We start from the raw sequence: 22,017 nt of genomic DNA, 5'->3' as shown, positions 1-22,017 counted from the left end.
TTATTCATGTGAACACTGCTCATCTGTGACAAAGCGCCGTTGTGTCTTCAACACACATGTACTGAGACATACGGGAGACCTCCTGTTCAAGTGTCAATTGTGTGACTATGCGGGCCGACAGGCAAGCCTCTTGCAACTGCACATGCAGAACAAGCAACCGCAGGCAGCACTCGACCGAAGCTCTGACACTGTATCGACATCCGCACAGGTCAAGGCTGAGAACTCGTGATAGCAACAAATAGGATTTGTTAATTTTGATGTAGAACTCTTTATTTTTGCTGCCAGAAACTCGTACAGACACTGAGCAGTGCTTCTACCTTTCTATTCCCACCCCTTACTGCTGATCAGACCCGAACAGAGGCTAGGAGATATCGCAATTACTCACAATTAAGAAGCACATTACTTACTTGCCTACCTTGCCCTCAATTCTTTGTGATAATAGAAAATGCATGTAGCTTGTGTTTTGTGTTTACTCCTTCATTTTATATTATACTTATGCCCCTGCTATGCCATTAAACCTATTATATAAGGTGAGGAAATAAATGATTCCAATACTGCAAAAGTCAATAATGCAAAACGCAAAAAGCTTTGCTACATTGCTACACAGAGGTGTATATTATTGGTGGAGGGAATTTTGTACAATTATAATTAAGAGAATAAAAAATCAAAAAATACTGTGAAATGTGTAAAAGTTAAAAAAATAACATCATAAAAATAACTTACATAATCAAAAGCAACAATAAAGGTAACACAATCTAATAAAAATATTATGCACAATGTAGTAATAGGAAAATAATGGATTTCAACAGATGGGAGGGGGATCACAGGCTAACTCAGCAGGAAAGAGAACCACAGTCTAACTCGACATGTAAACAGTATCGTGAATATTAGCCTCATTAGGCAGAATCTGACATGCTGATACATCAGATGCACTTAATAAGATGCATATAAAGTTATTGAAGGATGCATATAGAGCTCTTTGATGTTTGTTTGCTCTCAATTTCAGGGACTGGTTTGCTCGTTTGTATCCTCACCAGCTCCTGTTGCAAGGAAATTACCTTCTCTTGCATTTGCCTGCTCTGCTCTGCCAGTTCATCCCGTAGCCTGCAAAACCATGCAGTAGACATGAATAGTGACACATTGGATTTGCCTTCACTGCATTCCACTTGTCTAGATTATATATATATATATACAGTCATACCTCGACACATGAAAGCATCAACATATGTGCAAATTACGAGCAAAATTTCATGTTAGCTACTGTCTTGAGATATGAGAAACGTTTGAGGTATGAGCCGGTTCTCGATGGCTAAGTATGTGAGAGATCGCTTTTGATAACAGCATTAATCGATCTTTCTCGTCATATAATTTTCAAAAGTTTTAATAAGATCGGCTAGACGCTATACTGAAAGCCGGGCAAAAAGTGTCAAGCCGGCAACAGATATCAAATAAAGACCATGGAAAAATTGAAGTTAGGTTTAGTAAAAGATTAAAACTTTAAGAGTATGTGTTTAGCGAACTAACATCATTGAAGTTAAAGTCAAAGTTTATGTTATATTACGTAGCGTAACAAAACTCTAGTGTATCAAAGGCGTTGTTTACCAAAGTCTCTCTCACACTGCTGTTAGCCACCACATCTATCTTGAAGGTACGCACTCCACACAGTACTGTAAATGGTAACGTTACATTAATTGCAGACCATAACTACTAAATAGGTAATTGTTTCACTTTGTGATCACGCACTGAACTACAACAACTAAAAGCACGTCATTCCCTTGTAATATACCGTTTAGGTGGTTTCTTATAACATTTACAGGTTAAGTTGTATTCAATTACTTTATATACAATATATTGCATTGACATATGAGCACATTGATATACAAACTCAGTCTTGGAATACACTAAACTCATCTGTCGAGGTATGACTAGATTGAATTTGTGATATAAAAACCTCCCTTTGAGTGGCGATCATATTCAATAACCAATGATTATTAACATAGTCGAGTGAAAGTGGAACTTAATGTTAACAGAGTTGAGAGAAAGTGCAACTTAGTTTTAATAGAGTCGAGAAAAAGTGCAACCTACTGTTAACAGAGTCGAGAAAAAGTGCAACCTACTATTGACAGAATCGAGGGAAAGTGCAACCTACTGTTGACAGAATCAAGAAAAAGTGCAACCTACTGTTAACAGAATCAAAGGAAAATGCAACCTACTGTTAACAGAATCAAGAGAAAATGCCACCTACTGTTAACAAACTTGAGAAAAAGTGGAACCTACTGTTAAGAGAGTCGAGAAAAAGTGGAGCCTACTGTTAACAGAGTCGAGAGAAAGTGGAGCCTACTGTTAACAGAGTCGAAAGAAAGTGGAACCTAATGTTAACAGAGTCGAGAGAAAGTGGAGCCTACTGTTAACAGAGTCGAGAGAAAGTGGAGCCTACTGTTAACAGAGTCGAAAGAAAGTGGAACCTACTGTTAGCAGAGTCGAGAAAAGTGCAACTTACTGGCGAATTTCTTTCTCAAGTTTTTCCTCTTTCATGGCTGCTTGAACTGATTTCTCGTTTGCCTCATCCGCCCTTTGACTGTAGGCTTCCTCTAGCTTTGATATCCTTAAATAATCGGAATTCAACTTACAACAAAGTCCCATCTCTAAATATAGTGCAGAGAAACAGATGAACGTGACCGATAAGGTTACGCTAAAAGTCAAATGTGGTAGCAGACAGATCAATCAATGAACTTCCTTCAAATGTTTCTTGACCTTTAGTTAACCATAATATATGAGAACATTTTCTGAGTAGTCATACCTTGACATATGAGCTTAATGTGTTCCGGGACTGAGCTCGTATGTCAATTTATTTGCATCTCAAGGCACTAATTCTTATATAAAATAACTAAGTAAAAATTTATTCGTTGTGCTATTATGAAAAACTACCTAAATAGGATATTACGGTAGAAAAAGTGTTTTTAATTGTGATAATTCAGTGCCTATACTAACAAAGTAACAAATACCTATTTAGCGGTTACGATCTGCAATAAAATATATCATCACTACGAACACAATTGAATGGAGTTTTACCTGCGAGACAGACGTTGATAACGGTGGACTGACACAGACTTGAGAGCACCGGGTTCGGTACATTAAACCTTTGTGACCCTCCGTAGTAAAAAATTTGAATTTAACTTCAATAAATCTTTGGCCAACCAGTTGCAAACATTTTTCAAACAGATTTGGGGACAAAAACTGGGCGATGCTGTTCTCAAAAGTGACCTCTCACATACATGGCCGCATAGTGTAGTGACCACCGAGAACTGGTTTATATGCTGGTATCTCAAATATTATTCGAATCTCAAGAAAGAAACTTGCTAGAAAGCCAGCTCGTATCTCAAGTTTTTCATATTTTGGGGCACTTGTATGTAGGAGTATGACTGTATTTTAATTGTGAAACCATTCCTTGTGTTGGTGTGAAGAATTTGTCTCAGATACGTTGGTGAAGTTGTTTTGAGGGTGCGCCCTGATTTTCATTTACTCCACCAATATTAAAAAACAAACCCTAGCTCTATCGCGTAATGTCTATACCTTAAATACTAACAACCCGAACTCAAGACATGCAGTTATGATTTCGATGCATCAACATACATGTAGCTGCATGAAAGTTAATTGACCTTGCGAACAACCCCCCCCAGACAAAACTTGTGGGGTAACCTACCAGCTCAATAATTAAACTGTTTCAGCAAAGTTCACTATGATCTACTTTTAATAAAAACAGAATTTATCAAAGAACAACCAGTCACAAAATATTAAGTTTGAGATACTATTTAAGTAGTTGGAACAAAATGAATCAAATAAAAATCAGTAAAACAGGAGAAAAAGTTAATAGAGTAAATATGATCCAAGATTTTAGTACATAAGGTAAAATAAGTCTATAACTACCAAATTGTAGGACTCAGCAACTAACTGCCTTACATTATATTGTAAAATAGCTCAACTTGCCTTGCTCTGTGTAGATCCAGTGACTGAATGCTAAACTTAGAAAAATGTTGTGGTATTTATTCTATTGCTACTATTTATAGGATTTAAAAATAAGTGAGGGCATCATTGGCTAAAAGAAGTGTGAAAGGCAAAAAATTACATCGCATTGTGAAAGATCCTGCTGGAAAATTATGAATATTAAAATTGCAAAACAGTTACTTTTGCGGCTGTCTGGTATCAAATTGTCATTTCTAGCTTCGGTCTGGTCTTGGTTCAGACGGTTATTAGAGGTAGTCTCTGGGCACCTTATCAAGTGTGTATTTTGCTGGCTGTCCTTTGTTTACTGGATTTGGTCTTTCTCCTAACCCTTGGTCTGGTAGCTCAGGTGTTTGGAGGGACGGGTCTTGTAACCGCATATGAGATAGTGGAATCGCAGTTTATGAAGGTGCTGGGTCTCACGAAAGTTCAGCGTGTATAATTTCCTAGCCATGGGAATGATCCTTTAGGTGTTAGATAATTAGGTTTTCATAAGTTTAGCCTTCTCCGATTGGTGATTAATTGCAGCTTGTGGTTTCAAAGGTGTACTGCTTTTTTTTTCCAAAGCTGTTGTATAAATCGATGTACTCACATGTACTGATGTGAAGATGAAGCCTCGGTCTTTCGTTACACTTCCTTATATCCTCCCCTATACTGCCTTACAATAGCTTATCTACTAGCTTTACCCACTAGCTTTATCCAGCTTTATGCACTCACCGTAATTACCAAGACCACCTGTACTGCCTTGAGGTCAGACACCAATATAGCCTGAGCCTAACAAATCCCATAATACAACATGCCCTTTCTTTTTTTCTTTTTGTTTTGGGCCACTCCATCACTACCAACAAGCAGACGTAGTAACTTACCTTACTTGTGTTGCTCGTTACTTGACTCCATTAAGCCAATCTCCATAGGCTATGCCTCTGGCTTGCCTGACCCTGTGCCACCATCTAAAATACTCTTCTCGCTACTGCCAGCTCCATTGCCAGTCTGCACTGGCTTTTCCATCACCCTGACCTCCGCCGCTACCAATACTTTTACCGTGACCACTGTCACTGCCAACACTCCTTCCACCAACATCTCCAACACTACTTCCACCAACCCTGACTAGCCCGGAGTCTTTTGGTTGGGTCAGTAATGACTCCTCAACCTCATCTCCGTCTCTTCCATCTTTACCTCGCTCTCCCCAGTAAGAGGCAGGCTCGGCAGGCTTCCTGTGGGAGGTCTCCACCTGGGCCGTAACCGGCTGCACAGGGGATGGCACCACATAGCTGGGAGTTGGCATAGGCCCAGACCTATCTAGCTCGACCTCACCTGCAACCAGTGCAGGTCTGCTACCAGCAATTCTCCTCTGAACCTCGGCTAACTCCTGCACCACTACCCTGAAAGCCTTGACATTTTCCAACTCCATGACTGCTGCCTTCCGTTTGGCTTTCAGCTTAGCCAATTTCTACTTCGACTTCCTCCGCACCTCCCTCTCCTCTCTTTCAATCTCTGCTACCTTTTTCTCATGACCTTTTCTGTCTAACATTCCATTGATGGATACCTCGGCTAAAAAAGAGCAAACCTTTTCCATTACAGACACTGGTTCAGCTACTTTCTCAGCACCTTCCCTTACCTCATCGGGACTCTGTTCTCTATCACACCCCATAGACACTTGCACATCTCTGGTGCCTTGGGCTGTCCCCTGTTGACTACCAATTTCCACGTATTCACTACTTTTCACTCCCTTGGTTTTACAAGTCCACCTATATTGACCTGTGTAACCTTTCTTAACTTCGCTCTCTCTGTCAGACTTATCTGTCAGGTTTTGCAACTTGACATCATCTGAAACATAACTTGACCCAGCAATAATGGTTCTCGACAAAAACGGCTTAACTGGCTTAATACTTCTACACTCCTTAACAGCTTCAAACTTACTTTCGCAAAACGCATTTACAACAGTAAATAATTTAAGCTGCCTCAACTCAGTTATGCCCAAGAAGTTCGTTCTCAATCCTTTCACCACATGAACGTCAACATACATATGCCTGTCTTTACTTTCCAAATGAACTATTACACTTCCAACCACTTTTAACTCACTACCATCATCAGTTTCTAAAACTGTCGACGGTTTCTTTAACCATAGGTCCAACTTATTGGCTGTTGCCTCGGTTACCATAGACACCTCAGCCCCAGTATCAAACGTAAACTCTACATTTACTCCATTAATTTCTAAATACTGCACAATTCCCTGGCCTAGTCATTGATCTTCACCATATTTATCTCTATAACCAGCGAATCTAACACTTCTGCCCTTACTATTATCCCGGTACCCTTAATCATACCGGCTCGTCTCGCGCCTCTCCTTATACTTTTCCCCCTCAAACCTATCCATACTTTTGTCCCTGTACCTACTAGACTTGTCTCTCATCTCGCGGGGGCTTTCTCGGCCCCTGTACCTCTCCCTACTAATATCCCTGCTGCCATATCGCTCATAGCTACTATCATGGCTACCTCCTGACCTCCTGCTGCTACCTCGTCTATCGTAACCTACATCTCCTCCCTTATCCCTGCAATAACGGGATACATGTCCTCGCCGTCCACAAAAAAACATTTAATGTGGGGACAACTCCGCATATCATGACAACTACATTTGCAATTATAGCAAACTCTATCTCAACTTTCCCTACTGTTTTCTCCATGTCTAGAGACATACCTTTCCCTGCTATTGTCTCTATACTTCCTACTGCCACTGTCCTTGTTATACTCCCTGCCTATTGTCCCATATCTACTAGTATCATGCTCCTCACTACCATAATACTCTATACTACTCCGAGGGCTACCCCTAGGGGAAGATCTACCTGCTGAATCATAACTTCTATCTCTATCATTACTCCTGTACTGCGCTCGGCTATCAAACTCTGATACCTTTGCTACTTCTCTCTTAACCTCACTCTTTAAATCGGTACTTCTACCCTCATTTCTCAAAAATCTATCAGAGTTGTTGGCCATTTAACGAGCCCTCAATGCCTCCTGCAATAACGCCCAAGTAAGATTGGCATTCTTCATTAACTCTCTGCTTACTTCTCTATCTCTCAACCCGTTAACCGCCACAATAAGGGCAAACCTTACCCTATCATTATCGTTAGTCACCTCTGCATATCTGCTCAAACTCTCTACCCGTTGTAAATATGCTCTATCACTTTCCCCAAGTGCCTGCCTAGTCATAAGAAACTTATGCCCCTTTACAAACATACTCTCTTGTCTACCATAATAATCCTGCAAAACCTCCACTGCCCCTTCATAAGTAGAATTTACGCCATCTACGTTAAACCCTGCACTCCTCAATACCTCTCTACCACTGTGCCCAATAGCTCTCAATAGTGGCACTAACCTACCTCTACCTCTCATAATAGGGCGTCTATTGACACCTTCACCTTCGTAACCTCTTCTCTCAACAGCACTCTCATTACATAAATTCATCTCCTCTATGAATCTCTCCCACGACCCATCACTGTGCTCTCCAAACACCAGCTTCGGAAACCCACTCTCCATCTCTACCCAGCACAATATCTCCCTCGCCACGAATTCACTCTACCCCACTCGTATAAAATTAGTGTAATTCTCGCCTCCGAATACGTAATAAATATTTACACCTCAACAACACCGCTACTTCACCGCTACAACACCTCACAACACCACCCTACCTCACGTCACCTCGCCTGCACGCCCGTGAAAGGGTCTAATCAACCGTTTAAACTTACCCCGTAACCAGAAAAATTATCGCTAACGTTAACACACAAAGAAAAAAAATCAGAATTTTGTCAACTGCGCCATGTTGTATAAATCGATGTACTCACATGTACTGATGTGAAGATGAAGAAGAGCCTCGGTCTTTCGTTACACTTCCTTATATCCTCCCCTATACTGCCTTACACTAGCTTATCTACTAGCTTTACCCACTAGCTCTATCCAGCTTTATGCACTCACCGTAATTACCAAGACCACCTGTACTGCCTTGAGCTCAGACACCAATATAGCCTGAGCCTAACAAATCCCATAATACAACAAAACCTATGTTCAAACGTCAGCATTCCTCAAAGCCGACGAGATTGGCAGCAATTGCTCTCTTTACCAAGAGCATGCTTATATTTGCAATACCGCTATTCGTTAATTGTGAGTAGAGATGGTGTGAACTTGCTTATAAGTTCACCTGACAAGTTCATCGACTATCACAAGTGAGCCAACAACAACAAAATCCTATAGTCATATAATAAAAGACTTACCTCAACTCTGCCTCTTTTTTCAATAAATCATTTTCAAGCACAACTCGAGAATCTGGTCGCTCACTCACTTTGGTACCCTCTAACCTCCTGACACCTGTAAAGCAATTACCAGACGCTATCATGTGAGAAACGCATTTATCCTGACAGATCTTCCCAAGTCTGGTGTTGATTTCTATGGATGCTTCTCCTAGACTAAAATGGTACAGGTGTTATAATGGTGACTTTTTTGCTTGAAGACCTCTAGCCCTTGGTTTATTTAAAAAAACCAATGCTGTTGACCAAGTATTTGTTTCTTGGTCTGGCCGATGCTGCACGCAGTGGATGGGCAGGTTCTATCTTACCTTGGCTGGCAGTATAAACACCACGGGATATATCAGGAGAAGGACAGGTTATATCTTACCTTTGCTGGCAGTAAGAATACCACGAGATATATCAGGAGATGGAAGTGGAGCTGTCGGTGAGTCAGCAGTCCAGGCTGTGCTGATAGGCTGGCTTGTTTCTAGCAAGCAGAACAAGTAAGTAATGTAGCAGAAAAACATTGATTAGCCGCAGACCGAACTCTATTTTGAATGAATGACAATATATTCAGTTGATAAATTTTCCAGATCACGGGCTAATATAGACTATGTTTTACCATCTTCCTCGCTGCTAGACCCTGAATAATCTTTCGGCCTCTTTTTATGGAATACAGTGGCTTTACCTGATGGTGTCTCCCTTATAGCCTTTGTCGGTGACATGGGAGGCTTACTGATCACCCTTTTTGCATCTATGAAAAATGAATTCGTCATATGATTTGTTAATTGTTTTGCAAACGAACACCAAATATTTCTGTTCTCAAAGGAAGCAATGGTCAAACCATCAAGAGGCTCAGCGTCTTTGCCAACGACTGGAGCCTCAGCTAGTTCTCCCTTTAGCCAGGTGGGGACGGTGCTTGTTGTGTCCATCTCACTGAGTTCACTGTCCTCTAAGGCCTCCCTGCTAGACGCAGAACTCCTCAGGTTTGTTTGGCTGTCAAGAGTGAGCCACATTTGATGATAGCTTGTTAAGTACAAGCCAATATCGAAAAGTTGATTGATTAACTGCTCGATGCTGCTGCTAACTTATGGTTATCTGTAAGTGCCAACATCAGTTACAACCATCTACTATTCAGGTTTTTCACTACCTGGTGGGACACACAGATAGACACCAGATGCTGTAGCTGCAGTCTTACAAAGTTAATAATATGAACCAGAGAAACTAACAACAGTGTGACATTATGAATACGTTGTTTGGCAGCTCATGCGTAAAACCATCAATCCTAACTGAACGTGCATGTATTATAATAGCTAGATTTTCTTTGATTTGATAAACTGGATCCCTATTGGGATAAATGTGGGGTGTGTCATCGTACCTTCCTAAGCTCTTTTGATTTGACCGTCGCTTCTTTAATATTTTTTGGGCAGGAGGCGCGGTAGTTTCAACAAGTACAATGATGTTTTTGCCGTGACAAGTGAAGCAGGAAAGAGCGGCGGTCTCTGACTGCTCGGACTGTATGTTCATGAGCGGAGTAGGTTGAAACTGCGTCTGCAACAGATATGGTGTCTGTAATGACAGACCTTTCACCAACAGTGGGATGTATGTTGACAAAAGGTCTGAAGACCAGGGAGACATGAGCTTAAAACAAAATATCTGATAAAAAATATTTCAATTGGTGCAGTCAGAATCTGTAATTTCAGACTGGAGAGTATATAACAAAACTAGAATAAAGATAGATGTACTATTGATGCGATTGTTACTACAAAGTTGATTTGCTATTAATAGAGAGTCATAGACATAGAGATATGCTGTCACCAACAAAACATAATAGTAGCAGTTTATTTGTTACGAACGTCGAGTTGGTCAATTAACGAAAGCTCTCGTGAACTTGTGGCTCGCACGCTGTTAGCACCAGCTGATCCCAGCTGTCGGTGACCCAAAGATGATGCTTCATTTTCGCAATCTAGCTCAAGGTTCTGTCTTTCAACAGACACTTTGCGACCTCCAGAGTGTGACATTGGAAATGAACTATCAAGAGTAGCATTGAATTACGATAGCCAAATGTGTCTCCTCGCTGTAAAAAACTAATTGTGATGTTCGCTCATAAGATAGAGAGTAAACGAACCAAGGTGATCCAAGCCCTGTGATTCTTTTAGAGCACTCGAAATGCTGCTCCGACTAAGTGATCGCTGACTGCTCGCTGACCCTTGCCTCGACCTTACTGCTTCATTGGAGAGTTCCCGCTTCACGCTGCTAGGGTCAAGCCAATTGCGTGAGTCAGTGGAAGGTGCTTGCTTGTATCTGGAGCCAAGGAGAAGCAGCTGACCGTTGCTTATGCTAACGACAGTGCTAAGAGGTGTGCAGCCGACTTGCTGTAACAGATGAGCTGAATTACCAGCATGGTGCCAGGTCTACATGGCATAAGTGCAGATAAAAGAAGAAAGGTCGTGAAAAGAATGAAGCTGATTTATAGAAAGAAATATGACCTGGAAATTCAAATACACTATGCATACCACCTTTACGTGAAAGACAACAATATCTAAAGAAGCTAAATTGATGTCTAGCACAAAGAGCTGATGATTTACCATGCTGTTTACTTGCAAAAGAGACTTGACATTAACAAGTCCTTGCTGAGGCTTACAGTCTCCGCTGCCAGGCTGAGCTTCTGAATTACGACCAAAAGTGATGACCTGGCCGCCCTCATTAAGGACAGCTGTATGCTGAGCACCCATGCTAATGGACGTGACAATAAACTGGCAAAGGTCACACACTACTGCCGGTTCCTTTGAACCTTCAACCTCAGCCTGCAAATGAATTGAGAAATTGAAATGCAGTGAAACAAAAAAAATACCAAAGCGCTGGTAGGCTAACTTTCCCCAAGTTCGAATACTAGTTAAAATTTCACAATTGTCAGAGTTTACAAAGTAAGCAACTCCGATACCAACCCTGTCAACTACTGCTACATAAAATGCTTTTATTTAACCACTTCAATGGATTTTGATGATAATTAGGTCAACATCAAATTATACGTCGCTTAACAAACAAATTCAAATTCTGCAGAGAGCTCACTCACTTTACTAAAAGCCTTTTTAAGGGCAGCAAAAAAACCTTGGCGATTGTTGAGACCGAGTCGATTGTTCTTGTTGCTGCTGCATGCCCAAACGCTGCCAACATCTGTGAGAAACATAGTGCCGGTCTCACTGCAGAACACTTCCTTCACCTTCACTGGCTCAGAAAAAGCTACCTTCTGCGGAAGACTAGCGTTATCCTCACTCCCTAGCCCGAGTTTGCCATAAGCTCCATTGCCCCATGTGTATACGTCTCCGCTGTTGCCTACGATGGCGACTTGTTCAGTGCCGCAGGCTATGGACACAACATCGACATGGAGAAGAGCCTCAATAAGCTTAGGCTTGTTCAGTGATTGCTCTTCATTATGACCAAGACAGCCGGATGCCGCGTCACCACAAGTCATCACAATCCCATTGTTGCTAGCAAAGACACTGAAACCATCGCCACAGCAAGCTCTACAAGAGACAACAACTCTTCCAGATGCTCAACAAAAGACAACAAATTTTCTAGATGCTCAACACACAAAAAACACTTTTAGACACTTTACAAGAGGCAACAAACTATCAACTATTAACCCTTTAGCGACCGCGAGGTTACGATGGAAAAACCACTAGCGTACCAGCCAATAACTGGCGCGATTTGAGCTTTCGACATGACCGCATAGAAACTGCAGTAACTTACATCAAAATTGTGGCAGTTACATAAATTGACATGCATAGGAAAGCTGAGAAATTTATCTACAAGCTGATGCTTCTTCTATGTAGATAGCTTGCAAATATTTACCAAAAGAAGTCTCAATTTGCTGAAGCAATGATTTTTTTATTTTTGTACGTCATTTCTAATTGTATTTTTCTATTTGATAAAGGCAATTGACAGTGTTGTCTAAATAATTCTTGCATAGATTCATATCTTCACAACAGTTTGCAAAAAAACTGGACGTCAAAGAGCATTGATAGTGTAGATATGAGCTCCGTTACAATGCAGGAGCGCCTTTCCAGATTTTCACCGCGTGACCCTAACGACCTGCGAAAATCGAGGCTTGACATGGCCGACTAAAATTGGCAATAACTCGCATGCAAATTAGCATGGAGCTATAAATGAATATGCATTTGAAAGCTTAGAAATTTCTCAACGGACAGCCATTTATTCCCTGCAAATCAGCTGTGCACACTTTAGTCAAAAATCTGATTTAACAAAGTTGTCACCTCTCTATCATGAAATATCGATTACAAATATATTTTTAAAAGCAATATCTCTGCCAAAACTGGTTTATGATAAACATATGCACGGTGTCATATGTTTACAAGAGTTTGCAAAAAAATTGGGTTATTCAAGCACATCAAAAGTTGAGTTAGGTGCTTCTGTGCATTGCGGGAGCAGACCTTCGAAATGCTCATATCGCAATGGCGATAAGCAGTGCAACTGTTACCCGACATGGCTTCTCAAACTCTGCTATAACTCTCGTGCAAATTGGCATAAGACTGCAAATGAATATGCATCTGAAAGCTGAGACATTTTCCTTCTAGCAGCTTGTCGAGACTGCAACTTGAGATGAATATATTCACAGATATGATTTTTTACTGGCAGATTTATGTGCATTTCTTGAAATTATAGATTCAAGTAACAATTTTGCATATAAACTCATTGCACGGATTCAGGTGTGATGCAGCTAAGATCAATGTGTGCTGCAGCAAGGATTAACTGGTTGTGCACAAGAATTGAGTGGTGAGCCTGTATTCACACACTTTGTGAAACAGCAAAAGACAGGAAGCAACATTTATTATGAGCAGTTACAGCAAATGATGGAGAAATCATTCTGCTAGATGGCAAAGCAATATGAGAACTGAACTCTTTTGATAAGGTGGGTGATAAGGGCAATGGGCATCAAATACAACATATCAATACACAACAAATACAATAGATAATGACATTTCAGCGAACGTATGTACAAAAGCTAGCAATACAAAGCGAGGAAGCATTTGCAGAAACTAAATAAAATACAATTTGTAAATAAATTTATTTTGCATGGTCGGGATCAAAATATGACTCGCATAGAGATATTCCACAAGAGAATCTGCTGCCGGTACCTTCAGCTTTACTTGCTCATCACCCATGTATACAGACAACTTGTGCACATAGCCAGAGACAGCATCGGAGAGCAAATAACTTTGATCCATATCTGTTAGATGGAATACACTGTCTGAAGTTGAGCCGTCCTTTCCATGCCAGCAAGCTTTCATCTATAGATAGAAATTTATCAGGCAGCAAAACAGAATATAACCAGTCACATATCATGGCAAAAACATTTTTCAACTTGAACAATTTATTGCCAGCAGGGTCTTCAAAATTGTCTGTAAAAGGTAAACTTGCTTCTATTTTTCTTTCTACTTTCAATTTTATTAAAAATCCGCGTAGATGATGAAGGATTGTGGACCAGTAAGACAACAGAGTATGCTTTTTGAGAATACCTATATGCAAAACTAAACCAACAACTCGTCACATATATTTATCATCAACAGGCTCCGAAGCATCGCGATGGTTTTGAAAGCCATATTTATTCGTTTCGTTAAATATTACATTTATCATGGCCAATGTTATAAAAAGCTTCAAATAATAAAAAATACTTACCTGTTTAAGTATTCGAACTTATCTCCTGCCATGCTGTCATCAAAATGTAATTATTTTGGTTTTAAATCAGCTCCTCTTTGATATCCGTCATTATTCACTGTTTCAACGCCGGCCGTTTCAATCCCACTTTCGCAATCCAATTCACTCTGACGATCTTCTTTTTCACTTTCATCGTCTTCCCCACATTCTTCTGACCTGAAATCCTCTTCTTCACTTTCGAACCAGTCGATATCATCCTCTAAACAAATTTTTTAGCCGAGCTCAAATAATTACGAACGTCCATGTTGATCTGCTTTCCATAAAGAAAGATCAAATCTTTACAACGTGTTCTTTTTGCACATGCGCATAAAATTTATTATTTATAACCTCAAAACAGTAGTAAAAAACTTACTGAAATTGCTCAAATTTTTAGTTTTAATTTTTAGCGTTGTTTTTAAAATAAATACAACGTTTTAAAAAAGGTCTATCGAAAACGGCAAAAATGTCGGGTTTGTCGGTTTTGGTACGCTGAGACATTGCTCGTAAACCGACAAAGGTCGGTCTTGGTACGCATAGGGTTAATAGACATAAGAAATAGAATTCTCCAGAACAATTAATAATAACTTAAAAATATAATGGCACAATTATAGTGTACTGATAAATCTATGTGGTGATAAATCTATGTGGTGATAAATCTATGTAGTGATAAATCTATGTAGTGATAAATCTATGTAGTGATAAATCTATGTAGTGATAAATCTATGCAGTGATAAATCTATGTAGCAATGAATCTATGTACTTGCCTGTTGACTGACTTGCTCTTCAGAGCCTGAACTAGTACAGGTGTCTGCCTGCTCTTGTCATCTCCATGGCCGAGCTGCCCCTCAGTGCCTCTACCATATGTGAACACCATACACTCCTGGCTTATTATGATAGCATGTTCACGCCCCACTGCAACCTACAGCGTCCATAAGTGTACAACCTGGTATATGTATGGTTGGTATCTGATAAGGTTAATAACATGTTGGGACAGGTACGTGGTAAATATCTTGTAGGTGTATAAGGTATTGAAAAATACTACCTACAATTTAAAAGTTATAAAAATACTCGCAAATATTTGATTATTGGCATAAAATGAGAAGTGAGTCAGACACCTATCATTTTTCTTTGTAAGAGCTCAAGAACTTGCAATCACTATTCAACAGTCACCTCAACATGAAATCATACACAAGTCTGAATCTCAGGCTACAAATGATGTCATTTACTTGATTAAGACTTGCTATTTAGTTGTTACAGATTGCTTCTTCATGAGCATTAGGTTCATATGAATATTATGTACATATGTACTTGTTGTATGTGTATCATATGGCTTAATACTCTAACTTCTGATAAATCACGACTTTTGGATTTGCAATTTACTCAATTGCAACCCAAAACGTTGCAATTGAGTAAATGAAAGTAAAGAGGCTAAGGGTGACAATTGAAAATAAAATAAAACAATTATGAAATAATGAAAATATATGTCAAGTCGACTTGTAAGCTACAGCTAGTCTACGTTAAGTTATATAATATAATAATTAATATATAATACATATATAATATAAATTAAATTATATATGAAATCTTGATGATAAAGTTATAGTAATAACCTCTCTGTCGATTGCTCATCCATGAACTATATTTTAATATTTCTCTTTAAATCATTACCCATAATGCTATGCTTTATTATCTATTCATTCATCATGAGTAACAATGGTGCTCAGGTCCGAGTTTTCACACTCACCTTTTTGACTTTGATCTTATTGGGCACATGAATTGGGGTCAAGGCCAGGCTCTGCGTTGTGAGGTAGTAAAGTACTGACATGGTCTTCTTGCTCTGATTACTATCATGAGAGTTTCCCAACTCATCATCTGCTTCTGCACCTCTATCATCAGAATACTTGGCCATTACCTGTAAAGAATAAAGGTGGTTCTGTAAGAATAGCGAGTGACACAAGATACTGTGTACAACTAGCAAATGGAAAGGCCACCAAATGTGCAACCTAACAATGAGAAAAGTACTGCGTGAAACTCATCAACATTAAGTCCACAACTGCAACTGACCATGTGAGACAAGGCCTCAAGTGCAAAACTAAGGAAAAGGTAGAGATGGAGTGGAGATAAGGCGGTGATAGGGTGGAGATAAGAAGGTAATAGGGTGGAGATAGGGCGGAAATAAGGTGGAGATAGGGCGGTGTTAGGGTGAAGATAGGGCGGAGAAAAAGCAGTAATAGGGTGGAGATAGGGCGGAGATAGGGTGAAGATAAGGCGGTGATAGGGTAGAAATACGTCGGTGATAGGGTGGAGATAGGGCGGAGATAGGGTGGAAACAGGGTCATGATAAGAACTACTATTGAAGAGCTGGTGTGGATGTGTTATAAAACCATCTAGTTATGTTGCGAGTCCATGAAAATTTGGAACCAACTTGTGCTGAATTGTACTTGCGGGAATTCCTCTCCAGATAAACTTTTTTGTTCCACTTTCCAAGAATTCCATCCATCAATCGGTATGCTGTGTTACTAACTTATAAGCAAATCAAAGCTCAACAGAACAAAATTAATTGAAATCAAAGCTCACTCAAGCACAACAAGGAGCACATTTAACTTACGGAAGGTAGGATATCAGTCCACAATTCATCAGCAGATGGCCGCTTGTTTGGATCTCGGTCTAGCATCCTTTCTAGTATCTCTTTGAACTCACCGCTGTAGGGTCCCTTGACAGGAGTGTAGATTCCCTGGGCAAAGACAAAAATTCTGATGATATCGATAACCAGCTTAGACGAATGATAACTAAACAAATACTAACTGCGTGCTAAGATTGAACAAAGTGAACACATTTGGTGACATGTTAAACTTACTTTCATTATTTTATTGACAACGGCTGGTAGGTTTGATCCTTCAAATGTTTTCTCAAGGCAGGCCATTTCATAAAGAATACATCCCAAAGACCAGATGTCAGACTTGGGTCCATAAGGCTTGCCTTCATACTGCGTAAAAGATACAGCAACAATACGCTGATGACCCTTTAGAGCTCATTTAGTGAGAGGTTGTCTGAACCGGTTCATCACTATACAATGTTGACACTTGTCGGCATGTGTCTGTCACGAGTGACAGTGCCTAACATCCTATTTAGTCACATCTATGGCACCCTATCTACATAGATAGATTCGCCAATATTAGCGCAGCGGGAAAAAACACATAAAAATGACTCACCATCTCAGGGCTGATGTAATAAGGGGTTCCAACAACAGTGTTTGCTCCTTTTCCGCCGGTTGTCAGCATTTTGGAAATACCAAAATCACCCATTTTAATGTGTCCTTCCTTCGTGAGAAATATATTTTGAGTTTTTAGATCCCTGTTTAAAATAAATGGATGCTGTCAGAGCAAACATGAGTAAAATCCTTAGTATACTAACTCTGGTGTAATTGCAAAAAAATAGTAGGAATGACAAAGTTTATTTCTCTGATTTCAAACCTGTGCAAAACTTTTTGTCCGTGAATGTGTTTAATAGCAGAAACCATTTGGTGAAACATATCAAAGATGCGACGTTCTTCGAGTGGTTGCTCACGCTTTGAGAGCAGCTGAGCGAGTGTGCCTCCATCGGCATAGTCCATTTCTATCATAAGTATTCCATCTTCCTCAAAGGAGTCAAAATAAGAGATGATGTTTGGATGCTCGAGCATAGAGAGTACTTTTACCTGCAAGTAATATCTACAGGTTAGATTTATGGGTCTCTTTGCGAAATGCAAATTATGAAAAGCATAAAAAACCTTGAAAGAAGTCAGACAGCAACACTATCTGTTTGACTCGCAGAATAGGAATAAAATAAACTCACTTCGTTCAAAGCCATTTGTCGTTCACCTGCGTTCAAGTCATGCATGTTGATCTTCTTTAGTATGACCAATGAGTCATCATCCTTCTTTCGATACAGGACAGCTGAGCCATACGCACCCTTACCGACCGTCCGTATCTTCTCAAAAAATGACATGCTTTGCTTACTCGAAGTTGGCCGCAATTTATCGACTCGGAAGTAGAGAGAACCAACAGTTCTGTAAGAATTGGCAATGATCAGTTAACTCACACTCTGTATCGCTTAAAGATAGACTACGGTTTATAACCTTGGAAGACTCAACACCCTTCCTTGTGTTTCTGAGATTTGTTATCAGAATGCAGCCTCATGTAAAAACAGTGTAAGGTAAAACCATAACAAGCTCAATGTTTGTGAAAGAAGTGTGTGAATTCTAAGTCAATGAAAACTACAATTACCACTCTGCCCATAAGTGTCTCATACCAAAACACGATAGCTTTGCATTGAATGTAACTGTATGTTATCCAGAATACATGGCTAAAGAGAAAACGAGCGCAAGACAAACATAAGGCACCAACACACCCAGCTTTTGCTTACCTGATATATCCCTTGCTGAAAGAGTGGTCAAATACTTATGTCTATGGAACCGATGTGAAAAAAGTACACAGCATAAAATTGTGTTATAAAACTTACCTCTCATCATCCTCCTCGCCTAGTCTCTTCAGTGAGATGTTTGCACCAAGAAGGTCTCTACTGAGGCCACATGCCACCTGAACATATTTGTGAGAAAAAAAGGAGGGGTTGCAAGAATTACACGTAACAAGATCCAAAGTAACCTTCGCACTTACTTTCAACTACTTTCCTTTCATTTTTAGACTACGTTCCACAACTGAGTGTAGAAGAAAATGTTGCACAATCAGACTTAAAAAAAGATGGTCATTAATGGAAAAAACAAATGAGAACCAAAGGCTATGTTTTGTAACTAAGTTATGATAGAAAGCATGTGCTATACACGAAATTAATTGTTTGCTAGTTGTACCCATAGACTTATGTATCTAAATGCTGTTTCTACGAAAAGTACTTCATCTAGAAATTACAATCTGCACAGAAGCTTTATACTTTCAATTCAGCTTTAACATGAACATAACATAAAACTTGAGGCAGAACATTTTATCAAAGTTATAACATTTTTGGATAGTCAAGAGCGAAGGAGGTGAAAGAGAAAACAACTACTGGTGGTCTGGCTATGAACGCCTTACTTTTGTTATGAGAGATATTTCACTACTGATTGTCTCTCCTTCACTTGTGTCAGCAGCTGAGCAGAGAAGAAAGTCGAGTCTCGCATTCACCCAAGAAGTGTCGATGTGATTGTCAGCGAGGGCAGCAAAGAACTCTCTCACTGATCCCATTTCTATCACACTCTCGCGTGTTAAAAGCTGCGTATCAGGAAATACATAAAATAATATTATGGAATAGGCAAAGTAGCAGAGTTATTTGTACATTTATTATATCGAGGAAATATGAGAGTACAATGAAGTACCCTATTCATCGTTGGTCCTGACACAAACCTTTTCATCGACTCCACAGAGAGTGATGGTCGTCAGAGAACAATTGAATATCAGAGCAATACTTTCATACTTCTGTGAATTGACAGCTGTAGCAACAGTGCCTGAATAATAAGGTACAGTAATATGAGAGATAACAGACAGCTGTAGTAACAATGCCTGGATAATAAGGTATCAGAATATGAGAGATAACAGACAGTTGTAGTAACAGTGCCTGGATAATAAGGTACAAGAATATGAGAGATAACAGACAGCTGTAGTACCAGTGCCTGGATAATAAGGTACAAGAATATGAGAGATAACATACAGCTGTAGTAACAGTGCCTGGATAATAAGGTACAAGAACATGAGAGAAAACAGACAGCTATAGTAACAGTGCCTGGATAATAAGGTACAAGAATATGAGAGAAAACAAACAGCTACAGTAACAATGCCTGGATAATAAAGTACAAGAATATGAGAGATAACAAACAGCTGTAGTAACAGTGCCTAGATAATAAGGTGCAAGAATATGAGAGATAACAGACAGCTGTAGTAACAGTGCCTGGATAATAAGGTGCAAGAAAAAGAAAGATAACAGACAGCTGTAGTAACAGTGCCTGGATAATAAGGTACAAGAATATGAGAGATAACAGACAGCTGTAGTAACAGTACCTGGATAGTAAAGTACAAGAATATGAGAGATAACAGACAGTTGGAGTAACAGTGCCTGGATAATAAGGTACCAGAATATGAGGGATAACAGACAGCTATAGTAACAGTGCCTGGATAATAAAGTACAGGAATATGAGAGATAACAGACAGTTGTAGTAACAGTGCCTGGATAGTAAAGTACAGGAATATGAGATAACAGACAGCTGTAGTAACAGTGCCTGGATAATAAAGTACAGGAATATGAGAGATAACAGACAGTTGTAGTAACAGTGCCTCGATAGTAAAGTACAGGAATATGAGATAACAGACAGCTGTTGTAACAGTGCCTGGATAATAAAGTACAGGAATATGAGATAACAGACAGCTGTAGTAACAGTGCCTGGATAATAAAGTACAGGAATATGAGAGAACAGAAACCTAAGGGATGAGAGTATCAGATACATAAACTAGTTAACACTGGACAAACCTTCATCATAAGAGTTCCTCATCTCTCCAAAAATTTGCTGCAAATCATCAAAGTTTTATACCTATGAGATATAATACATAGACCTAGATATACATATACATAGATCTACAGGACCACTACCCAGTCTTTGATGTATAAGAAAGAGAAAGCATTGATGAACTTACACAATATACCATCCAAGTTACACTGATCGTGTTTAAATGTGATGACCTTGACATTGGGAAGTACAGCGGCCATCATAACATGGCTAACCTTGACCTTGTTGGAGATGATTAGTAAACGAGGAGGCTCTTTGGATGTGACAGATGATGGCCGGACAGCTCCTTTGAAATAAACAAAGAAGCTCAGTGAGACACGACTAGTGTTGCTGCAAACACTGAATAAACTATAAGACTATGTTTTATCACCAACATTAACAAGTAATCAACTGCTGATTTTTAGCTCGTGTTTGCCAAAGAGCCACTATGGACATTTGCTAAAGACACGCACGAGCCGGATAGCAATTAACATTAGCCCGATTTCCTAGGCCAGCCTCTCCTCTCTACAGTAAATGCTTGATCTAAGACGCCTCTTGAATATGTCTACGGAAACAAAAATACTCTCATCCTAAATGGGAACAAAGCTGGAAAACATATTGTGATAAGGTATCTACCTCCCGTCTGCCCACAGGACATATCTGACGGTTAGACATGACTGTGATACAATCACTCACTTGGCATTAGTACTAACATGGTTTAGGCAGCGTAATGCGTTTAGACTTGTTTGCTCATCTTCTAAGGAAACATTTTACTGGAATACAAATATATTCTTGTTGTATGTATTTCAACCAATAGACATCAATTCCTCAGATTTATTTACTGTTAGATAATTAAGTTAAACAGAAATACTCTCGGGATGTCTCCAGTCGTTTTATTTTTTGAAATGCTTTTACAAAGCAACATTGACCCAGCTAATTTTCTCATAGTTTATTTGACTGTTAACCCATAGCTTACCACAGACTACGCTTTAAGTTCGGGTCGAGCTCATGTACAACCGACTAAGGTTATTAAGTCTATGATGACCTTCACGCCCGCTGTCTTTCTCTCCTACTACAGCAATCGAAGGCTTTTCTGTCAAATGCTTATATACGCTTACCATGTGCAAAAATAACAAAATAAAAAATAAAGTTGAATGAAAACTCTGCCAAGATCTTCATAAATGTATCTCCCACTATAAAGAATAAGTGATAGCGCCAGTACACGCAGATTAAGAGTAAGGAACCTACCTGCTTCGCATATATTAACAGCCGCATCAAAGATTTGTATTTCCTGGCTGGTCTGGTCTGCATCCTCCATGACATGGTAATCGATTATCACTGATTCATTGTCAGAACTTTCTTTTTCCACGGCAGCATCTGCTTCTAAAGATGCATCATCGCCATCCTCATCCATGGCCAATCGATTGAAAGCTCGCGATGGCAGCAACTTTTGGTTTTGGACAGCGCAGACAGTCAAGCACCTGTAACGACACGCTTCCATAGTTTGAC

At 39.6% G+C, this 22,017-nt stretch overlaps 1 protein-coding gene across 1 annotated transcript; it reads right to left on the bottom strand.

The window, feature by feature from the left end:
- Nucleotides 1-953: 953 nt before the first annotated feature.
- LOC137404196 (uncharacterized) lies at nt 954-20,744 on the bottom strand. Its single transcript, XM_068090359.1, has 22 exons — nt 20,703-20,744; nt 19,067-19,243; nt 18,501-18,577; nt 17,835-18,048; nt 17,474-17,697; nt 17,213-17,354; nt 16,858-16,986; nt 16,609-16,734; nt 15,824-15,912; nt 11,359-11,809; nt 10,876-11,089; nt 10,411-10,653; nt 10,139-10,287; nt 9,661-9,833; nt 9,127-9,278; nt 8,905-9,036; nt 8,671-8,769; nt 8,271-8,364; nt 6,382-6,554; nt 5,621-5,829; nt 2,501-2,625; nt 954-1,104 (listed from the first exon to the last, which is right to left on the bottom strand). Exons 1-22 carry the CDS (start codon nt 20,730-20,732, stop codon nt 954-956), a joined length of 3,573 nt encoding a protein of 1,190 aa, XP_067946460.1. The 5' UTR covers nt 20,733-20,744.
- Between the last annotated feature and the right edge of the window lie 1,273 nt (nt 20,745-22,017).

This window comes from Watersipora subatra, chromosome 9 (genome assembly GCF_963576615.1).
Source record: "Watersipora subatra chromosome 9, tzWatSuba1.1, whole genome shotgun sequence".
NCBI classification, from domain to species: Eukaryota; Metazoa; Bryozoa; class Gymnolaemata; order Cheilostomatida; family Watersiporidae; genus Watersipora; species Watersipora subatra.
The sequence above is the reverse complement of the archived record's forward strand: the minus strand, read 5'-3'. Positions and strand labels throughout refer to the sequence as shown.